At 41.9% G+C, this 10,288-nt stretch overlaps 1 protein-coding gene across 1 annotated transcript; it reads right to left on the bottom strand.

The window, feature by feature from the left end:
- Positions 1 to 1,778: 1,778 nt before the first annotated feature.
- dhcr7 (7-dehydrocholesterol reductase) lies at positions 1,779 to 9,841 on the bottom strand. Its single transcript, XM_080449305.1, has 8 exons — positions 9,767 to 9,841; positions 8,417 to 8,535; positions 7,378 to 7,600; positions 6,888 to 6,978; positions 5,058 to 5,271; positions 4,100 to 4,304; positions 3,669 to 3,800; positions 1,779 to 3,230 (listed from the first exon to the last, which is right to left on the bottom strand). The coding sequence occupies exons 2-8, from the start codon at positions 8,533 to 8,535 to the stop codon at positions 2,766 to 2,768; spliced, it is 1,449 nt and encodes a 482-aa protein (XP_080305431.1). The 5' UTR covers positions 9,767 to 9,841; the 3' UTR covers positions 1,779 to 2,765.
- Between the last annotated feature and the right edge of the window lie 447 nt (positions 9,842 to 10,288).

Raw genomic sequence — 10,288 nt, 5'->3', positions numbered from 1 at the left:
CTATATCGCCTGCCTGACAGTAGAATCGTGCAGGATGTGGCTGGATGGTTGGGTGTCTTTGATGATCTGCTTAGCCTTGCACAACCTTGACAACCAGTTCCCAAACCAGGCGGTGATGCAGCTCATCATCAGGATGCTTTCGATAGTGCTGTTGTAGGATGCCAGGGCTCATGCTGAATGTCTTCAGCCTTGAGGCAGTACAGACGTTGTTGAGCCCCTTTCACCATGTGCATGGTGGGGCCCATGTGTGGCCCTTGGAGATGTGTGTATAAGGAACTTGAGGTCACTGACCCTCTCTACTTCGATGCCATCAATGTTGTTGGGGGCAATGTTGCAATGTAGCTCTTTTGAAAGCTATGTGCACATTCATGCTTCCATGAAGAAATTTTTTGATTTCATTTCGGTGAAGCATGACCGTCAGGCAAAAAAATCTAAGTGTTACCTTGGTCGCGCAGACACAAACTTTGCTGTTTACATTTGTGCTCCCAAGAGGAAGACACTAGGCCTATTGATTTTGGTGACACCGTGACCTGTCCTCTAGCGCCACCATCAGGCCAAACATGTTATTTTGATATACTGGATCTCTTACAGACAGAGAATTTGCTGTGATATGCACATTCATGCTCCCAAGAAAAGTATTGATTTTTGGTCACCCCTAGCTAGATGAGCAAAAAGGCACTATTAAATGTGTGTGTGTGCGCGCTTGCGCACATGCGTGTTATAGACAGACAGACAGACAGACAGACAGACAGGGTAGCCTACAAAAGTCATAAAGAGTAAGGACATAAATTGTGTGTCACTGTCACTGATGTTTAGCCTAATGGAGAAGTTGAGGGTTGGCCTTCTTAGTTTATGTTTAGAGTGTGTGTGTGTGTGTGTGTGTGTGTGTGTGTGTGTGTGTGTGTGTGTGTGTGTGTGTGTGTGTGTGTGTGTGTGTGTGTGTGTGTGTGTGTGTGTGTGTGTGTGTGTGTGTGTAAACAGGGAGGTGTTTATCTTTTGTGTTGTATGTCATTGCTAACATTTACAAACATGCAACAGGCAGGACACTCAGGCTTTTTGCCATTGTTTCTTGACCATTATGAATTTACTGTCACCTACTGCCCCCTGGTGATAGATTATTGCTACTGACATCACTATACATACAGAGAATTGAGTCTACTGGTCATGTAAGATAATAAAAAGATAACCGTTTATTGGTTCCCCGGTGGGAAACTCGTGTGTCAGAGCATCAACACTAGAGGTACAAGTAAATGCAAAGACTTCAGTTATTCTTATGCACTACATTTTCCTCTTCCACAAGGTTATCCATCAAATTAATTTGGTAATAATATTGGTGTAATCTGTGAGCTGGGAGAGGGAACTGTATACTGGCATAGAGATTACAGAAGATACAGTATGTGGGAGGATCTGGAACAAAATGAAAATATAATGTTGTGATATTGAAATACTGTAGCTGATTCAAATAATGTATGTTGTTCGATGGGTGCCTTTTTGTTTTTATTGTATATGTTTAACTCCATCTCCCTTTCTTTGATTGAGGTGTTGTGTTCCCTCTCTGTTGTGTGAATAATTGTAAAATCAGTGAAATCTTTTGTGGCATTTCTGCTTTAGCTAACATATGGAGATTGGAATGATAGGATGGAGAGAGGCAAGGCGAGGACATGACATATATAGACCATAAGCGAGACTTATATACCAGTTTCTTACTCTAAACTTGAACTGGCTTCATGGTTCATGAACAGCAACCAAACAATCTGATTTTCAACAACATGTCAGGTTTATTCTATCACTTCATCACAGATAGAAAGGCAGTGCTGGTGAATAGTAACTCTACTTAAGTCTTACTGTATATGGCAAACAATGCTATTGTAGAAAAATGTCTTACATTGTAATGTTAATATTTTTGTATTTCTTACTTCTGGGGATGGAGGCAATGGGACATGAAAGACTAGTCTTGGCTCAAAGTGTTTCTATTGTTACTTTTTACTTGAGCATGGACAAGGTTATGTAGTGTTTCAATCAAAACAGGTTTTGCTGAGAATCTCTCCCTCCCCCTCTATCTAAAAACAAAACAAAACACAGCAGTAAGACCAGTAGAATAGTCAAAGCCTCCAGAGAAGCTACATGTTAACATGAATAAAATGTATGCTGTACAGACAGCCTGCCTGTACAGAAGTGCCATGACACACATAGAGGAATGTATACAAATACAGTAGTGTATCAAATGCAGTATCAAAACCATAGGAGCATAGTGCTCAGGTGCACACACACACACACACACACACACACACACACACACACACACACACACACACACACACACACACACACACACACACACACACACACACACACACACACACACACACACACACACACACACACACACACACACACACACACACACACACACACACACACACACACACACACCTTGTACCTTTCCAATCATTCATCATTCTACATCAGCGGTTCCCAAACTCTTCTGAATCAGGGCCCACTTGAAAATCTTGAAAGCGTTCGTAGCCCACCCATCTGACCTCAGGTGGTCAGATGGGTGGGCTGCGTACATTTTCAGAGCATGTTTATTTTAATGATCAATCAATCGATTGTGTTCCGGCTTGGATCAATGGATCTAACGTAGTACACTTGAAGTTCTCATTTATTGGTATCACTATGAAAACACATTTTCTTCTAGGTATTAAAGAAAATCATTATTTCGGGGCCCACTTCAAATACCCTCACTCTCCCCCTGCTGTGTCTCTTTAGAACACCCCAGGGATGAGTCGGTAGGGCACAGTGTCGGTGTACCGCTTCCAGTCTTGGCCGTACTTCGCTCCGCAGCGGTGCTCATCTCGCACACACCGGTGCACCAGCAGGATGGTCATGTAAATGATGTAGAAGTACGGAAGCACATGGCCAAAGCCGCAGGCGGCGCAGTACGCCAGAGAGCCCATCAGGTCGCCTGTGTAGTTTAAGTGGCGTGCCACGCCCCAGAAGCCTGAGGTAAGCAGCTTGCTGTGGTGGATCCCGCCGTCTGCGGAGCCGTACGAGCACTCAATGTAGGTGGGCTTACGGCCCCAGATGTTGCAGGTGCCTTCCGTGCGGCGGAACACGTCCTTCTGGTGGTTGGTGGAGCGGAAGACATAGTAGCCCACCAGGCCCAGGGTTAGGACGGCCAGCGCATGGGGCGTGGAGAGCTCTACGGGGTGATAGACCAGGTACAGGCCCTGCAGAGAGTCCGAGAAAATAGAGAGATAGATGGAAGCAAATGGAGACAAGAGGACAGAAACAAGGAGATGAGAGGTAGACACAGAAAAGAACAAAGTGAGTCCAAGTTACAATAATGGTTATTTTAAAGCTCCAACATGTTTTTTTCTCCTACAGACAGGCATCTTTACCATGGTTGGAGACAATCTCCATATACAGCTTACATATGCATTTTTGACCGGCTAGGTCAAAAGCAGGGAACTCTATCTGGCTAAGGTAGATGCGAGTAAAAGACAGATTCTAACATCTCTTTCAAAGTTTACTGTAAAAAAAGAAGTATACAAGATTAGGTCATGGCACACGAGTGCCAATGGCTGCTACACCGGCTTGTTAGTAGTCCAAGAAAATCAGTTGCACTTATTGCTCGGGGGAGCGGGTCGCCAAAAATAACCTTTTACCTGTAGTGTGTAGAGGTAGGGTAGCCAGACACAGTCTCCCCAACCCAGGTACCATCCAAAGTGGTCATGGCAGATGTCGATGGTCTTCAGGTACCATGCCTCATTCCAGAAGAAGTCCAACACATAGATGGCCTACGCACACAGTTAATACATGATTACTGAATGTTTATTACACACAGCTTATTTGCATTAGGACATTTGCATTATGATATTAATGTACTCCACATTAATCTGAGAACATCTGAACTGCATAAGTTGTCCAAAATGTATATATTTATCTATTTGATGCAATATATTTATCCATTTGACGCAATACCATTCCTTGCAAATGAAAGCTCCTTACAAGGAAAATAGCCTTAAAGTATCATCCTCTCCGCCCATGTTTTGTCTCCTTCTTCTAACCCCTGCTCATGTCTCTCTGCCCTCCCCACCTGCAATACGTTGACCAGTATCATGGAGTTGGTGACGTGTCCGTAGAGCTCCTGTTGCTTGGCCATGTAAGACAGGTTGATGAGAGTCCACGCCACAATGCCTGGCCGGCCGTTGAAGAACAGCTTGAAGTCGAACCACTTGCCAATGCGTGGGTTGAACTCAATGCCCATCATGTAGTTGTAGAACACATTCCCTGTGAACTTGCTGGAACAGAAAAGACAGTTAAATGTAGGGGAATGTTTGAATGTAATGAAGAGGGCAGTGATTTATTATTGCAGGCCACAGTGCATAGAGATGTATTATTTGAATCACCTAAATGAGTTACTTCAAGAAAATAACATATGGCACATGAACAAACATTTGTAGAGAGAGAGAGACAGATAGTCAGATGGCCAGCTAAAAATACTGTACATAAAATGTTAATATGGAAATCATAATGCTTCAAATACAGAGACAGGACAGGGTATTTACCATGTCCACCACCGTCATAAATAGAGCAGTGTGTATGGTATGCTTGTTTACATCATATTAGCCTCGATCTCCAGGCTTTTATTGTTTAGTTTTGCTAAAAAATAAAAGCCTGGCCCAGCGCGTCGGTGTACTCGGTATGAGGAAGTGTTTCATTTCCCAACCAACCAGAGTGCAGTGGGCGTCGCTCGTAATGTTGTGTTAACGGGGCGGGGGTTGACGGACAGATCGGTGAACCAATGGGATCAGGCGCAATCTCTCGCCGGCTCTATACACCCGCCCCTCTATACACGAAATCAGGAGCGTTGGGGCAGCCTACATCATATACTGTATGCCGAGCAGACTCAATTGTTTGTGAGTGTTCATTCACATAGCTAACCGCATCTAATGGCTAATGTCATTTTGTACCAGTGATGTACAATGGATTATAGGCCAAACTAGGCTTGAGCACAAATGTTCTCATTTTTGCATGTGGGCATCAGTCCTTACCAGTCCTCAGCATTGGTGGGGAAGAGGTGAGCCTTTATGAAGGCAAAGGTGGAGACAGCATAGCCCAGAATGTTGGTGCACCACATCAAGGGGATCCAGTTGTCCACAATGATGGTGGGAGAGAACCAGTGGAAGTAGTGTGCGTTGGCCACCCACAGGGCATGGGTGATCAGCCAGCATTGGAGGCCATTGATCTCATACTTGTTAACCAGACCTAAAGTATTGATGGAAAGTAGACGCCAATGTTTGGTTTTGTTCATTCACACATATACATACATACATACATTCAAACTGTACCAACTTGCAAATAAACATGAAGGAGGCCACACGCCCAAAAGAGGCACACCCCCCCCAACAATGTTACAAGCAGCCAAGCAAACGGCCCTTTCCAAACAGGTACGCATTCCAAACAGACACATGCTCCGAATTGGCCATGCCCTTAACAGGCACTGCACTAGTCTAATTATTTTCTGTGTTATTATATATTTTTTCAACAACAATCCTGAGGTGAAAATGCAAAGAAGTGAAGAAGCATGCATTTCCAATAAGAATGTAGCGTATTTTAAAGTTTGTGGCTCCTGAACCAATTTCTACAAGCTCGGAATACGGGGGTTTGAGGTTTTTGATTGATTGATTTGTTTTTCGGACACTGTTAAAGACATAAAAAAATACATAAAATAAACATAATACACTTAAAATAAGAAAATAAGAAATATGAAAACAAATACATGTTGTACTCTAGAGTGCTCGAAAAGGGCATAGGATGAAGTTTAAAACGTATTTAGTCCTAATATTATTACTCATTGTTAATTTCAATCAAATAATATTTAGGAATACAATTTAAGATTCAAAATCTATGTAATGGAAATTTTATGCAGACAAAAAAAAAACTTCCTGGTGTTCATCTTCAGAGCTTATTAAAATATCCTTTCAATGTGTTGTTTTTATAATTTATTTTTAAACTTGAGTAGTGTACGGCACTTTTTCAGTTCTTCACTTCTGGAGTTCCATAATTCCACACCTTTAACTGTGATACAGTGAAGGTTACACAATCTCATTGGCTAACACCGGGCTAACCTCTAAGATCCTTACCCTGACTTTGACTAGACACAATTTTGCAAGCTCTAAACTTAACAATCTCTAACCTCATGCATAATCATATCATAACCATTTGATCTATTTATTTTTTAATTTAGGGTTAGAGTAGCCAATAATTTTTTACCCCCTTTTTCTACCCAATTTAGTCGTTATGCCAATTCTCCCCACACAAATGTCTGTGTTTGTCACTGCTGTTGTATCCTACTGACTCACCTGCCAGTGAAGAGCCCCCACGGGAGGACGTAGGGCTGAACCCACAACCTCCGTGGTGGTGGGCAGGGATTTTGTCACTGCGCCACCCGAATGCCCAATCATAACCATTTTAACTTGAGAAATAAAATTTGAAGCAATAAGGCAATAAAATGTATTCAACTACTAGACTAACATTTCAACATGTCGTGCATCTTCTTCATCATAGTCAAAACGACTATGATGTCGTTTTGACTATAAACCCAAACGAGGTTTTTGTCCCTGACAGATGTTTGCTCAACTCTGAGGGCTAACAGTTCCTTGTTTTAGTGGGTGGAACGTGTGAAACAAGGATACCTGAAGTTAGGTTGGCTCAACCGTGAATACCTATTTTAAAATGTCAATTATAACACATTTTCACTTACATGTTGAATTACCAGTATGACATATTGGACCATTTCCTTGTGTTTTTATTAAGGACAATAAACAAAATGTGAAGAATAACAGTATGTGTGTGTGCATGCTTGTGCATGCGTGTGTTACCTGCAGGAGTGCGAGCTCCGTCCTGAACTCCCCCAACATAGCCAGGGATGAACTTATGAGTGATGTCAGGGACACACATGTACAGGAAGACCTGAGGGACAAATAGAGCTTTCATTCAGTTTCTGACACATTCTTATATAGAGTATATTTGCTTGCCCCACATGTGTGCAATTTTGTGTGACTATTGTCATGGCAGATCCATGAACAGCATTTGTGCCATGTTTAGTGATGATTGGAGCAACAGTGTGCCTTTAAATATATATATGTATGTATGTATGTATGTATGTATGTATGTATGTATGTATGTATGTATGTATGTATGTATGTATGTATGTATGTATGTATGTATGTATGTATGTGTATATATATATATATATATATATATATAAATAAAATCTTCTTCTCCCCTTCCCTTCCTTCAATCTCCTCCCTTCCCTCCCTCCTCTCCTCTCCTCTTCTCTCCAGGACATCCTCTCCTCCTGTTATTTACCTGGAAGGCCACCCAGATGGCATATATCTTGGCAGCAGTCCATGTAAACGAGGGTGACCGGGCCCAGATGGTGAGCAAAGTTGTCTCTCCCTGGTAAAGCTCCATCAGCGGCTGGCTGACAGAGCACTGGTACTGGTCACAGGCCATCACAAAGTAGAAGACGATGAAGGGAGCGAAGCAAAGCAGAGCAATTACCGCGCTCAGGGAAAACCAGTCCACCTCCCTGAAGATAAATAGGGAATACCATATAAGAAATACTGAAATTGATGATAGAGCAAGGTAGACATATTCATAAACTGCAAAACTAAATAGCCTAAAATGTATTTGAAAGTACACTTTAACAAATATATTTTAGAAAAATGTTGGCCGCTTAAAGTCTGTTTGTCCCAGTACAGGAGTTTGGAGCTAACAGTTTTTGGCAAATTTTGTATAAAAAGTATTGTTTTTGTTGAATGCATTGGATCACAGGAACAGCAATTCCCTTCCCTTGAGAATGTACTGCAAATCATATTTTCAATCTAACCATCTAAGTCTACATAGAGATGGACTGTCCCACTACCCGGCTTACAGTGACAGCCATAGGTTACCTGTGTTTAAAAAACCTTGACCTGCATATACAGTATATCTCTACCAGATTCAGGGCAGTGGTCAATGGTCCTGTCTTGTGTGTCTTAGGGGTAAGTGAGTAACATGAATCTTCAAAGATTATACCCGCACACTGCCACTTGCATGTTCAAGAGAAGTTTTATTAATGTAACAACGTTTCAGTCTGTAGTAGACCTTCCTCCTTAGGGGAAAGTGAAAAACGACTGAATTTTGTACAGGTTATATTGTTCCATGATAAAGAAATATGTATTTTGATATGTTTAGAGAGGCTTCTAGCTTACAAAAGATCCCTCATGTTAAGTTCAAGTTTTGGGTCAGCCAAAATCAAGCTCTATTTTATGACTGGTTGAGGGAGGGGAACCTTTTGTTCTTGTCGAGTGCCTGGTACAGACGAGAACATGGTCCAAAGCGACCCATCACAATGTGAACTCACCATGCTCTCCCCCACTGGGCTACCTCCTCCTTCTCCTCCTCCTTCTCCTCAGATGCTGTTCCATTTGTACTGGGCTTGGTTCGCCTCCTAGCGGCCTCCATGGCCACTGCACCATTCATCTAGTGGAGGAAGAGATGTGTATTAAGCTTAAAAGAATGCATCACCTTATCCTTTGAGATATTATATTAATATGACTTACAGTATTATTACGTTTTTATTATATAGTATTTACTGTGATTTTAAAATACTGAAAATGTACGTATGATCCACTAATGGAGGACTAACAGAGGTGCGTCTACAACCATACTTGTGTCATTACACAACATTTCAGAGCTTACTGACAAAAAGTCAGTGTGCTCCTTTACAAGCTACATTATCATGGCTAAATATAATGATAATAGCATAATATCATCTCATTTAAAACTGTAGATGTAGTGCCAAGAGTGAAACTGTCATGAAAGTAGGTGAAGCGGGTAATGAGGTAAATCAAAGTGCATCAGATGTCCTTGGGGATGAGTGATAAACCTTATGTGGAGGCCAGTTAGGTGGAGGCCAGTTAGATAAAACAAATACCTTATACACCAAGTTGCATTGCAGAGGGAAAACACTATGCCCACCAGCCATCACTAGTTGAAAATAAACCAAACTCTTCACACAACCATCTTCTTTTGATTAAGTTCTATTCGATTAAAGCTACACCGTAAGCTCATAGATTTATTTGACTTTGTGCTATGTACGAATGTGGTCTATCTAGCATAGTTGGCAGTGTCCATTTGAAGGGAATAAGGCCCATTTCATTCGCTCAAACAGACACACAGTCAAAGTAAATGTTATGTCAGCAGATACTGGAGTTGTGTTGTGGGGGAGTAGTAGACTAAAGGCAAGTCATTTGTGTCACACATCATGCAATGATTGTCCTGCTTTTAATCTACCTTGCCCTGACTGATAACATTTTTTGCACACTATGCAATGTTTCAGTTTATGAAGAGATTTCGGTCTATCAGACCTTCATCAGAGCATAGTAGCATAATATGGACAGCCAGCTACCACAGATTGTTGAATAGACAGGGGGCAGCAACATTGCATAACAAATACCTATTTCTAGCTCATGGTACCTTAAGCAATACTTCTACAAGACCACTTTTTCTAGAATAGGGTAAATAGGGCATAGGGCATCCTAGATGCCTATTGTTTCTATTGACTTGTTGTGGGCGGCTCGCCTTCCCCTTAGCCATACATTATAGACAGCATGCTGCATCACATAGATACTTTACAACATCAACCTTGATGCTGATCTAGTTATAGAGACATCAATGCCTAGGAAGTGATGATTTACTATAGATAACTTACCACTGGAAGGCTGTTAGTCGGATCTCCTCTTCACTGCCAGATGCTGCAGATGATATAACGACCATGAAAATCGTCTCACTATCACACCGACCCCGCCCACAATAAGAATACGTAACAACGCACAGCCAATCGTGTCCCTGTAAGGCGGGGTTGAGAGGTCACCCTGTCCTCTGATTGGTTGTCATGGAGTCTGTGAGGCGGGGTTGAGAAGTCACCCTGTCCTCTGATTGGTTACCATGGACCTGGAACCACCAGCGCCTGATGAGCTAACGAATAAATAGTGTATAGGCTACTGTCATGATATATGATAGACACAACCCTACATCCCTCCTTTGGGAAATACACCTGCTCCATGCTTTATCATCCGTTTGCATTCATTGGTGCAGACATGTATTAGTCAATAATAAAATATTGCTTAATACCAGATAGATGCTATACTGCTAATAATTGATTTGTCATAAGAGAAAAGTTGAACAGAATGCAGAGCTATGTAGACCTTGACTAGTAGAACTGCGTTGCTAT

This window comes from Gymnoscopelus braueri, assembly GCF_963280865.1.
Source record: "Gymnoscopelus braueri genome assembly, chromosome: 1".
NCBI classification, from domain to species: Eukaryota; Metazoa; Chordata; class Actinopteri; order Myctophiformes; family Myctophidae; genus Gymnoscopelus; species Gymnoscopelus braueri.
The sequence above is the reverse complement of the archived record's forward strand: the minus strand, read 5'-3'. Positions and strand labels throughout refer to the sequence as shown.

Bases quoted from the DNA above. Each gene is read 5' to 3' on its own strand.
- dhcr7 (XM_080449305.1), bottom strand. From the start codon at position 8,535: ATGAATGGTGCAGTGGCCATGGAGGCCGCTAGGAGGCGAACCAAGCCC. The intron at 6,979-7,377 runs GTAAATAACAGG...TTTGTCCCTCAG, and splicing joins CCATCTGGGTGGCCTTCCAG to GTCTTCCTGTACATGTGTGT. The intron at 4,305-5,057 runs GTAAGGACTGAT...TTTCTGTTCCAG, and splicing joins CCCACCAATGCTGAGGACTG to CAAGTTCACAGGGAATGTGT.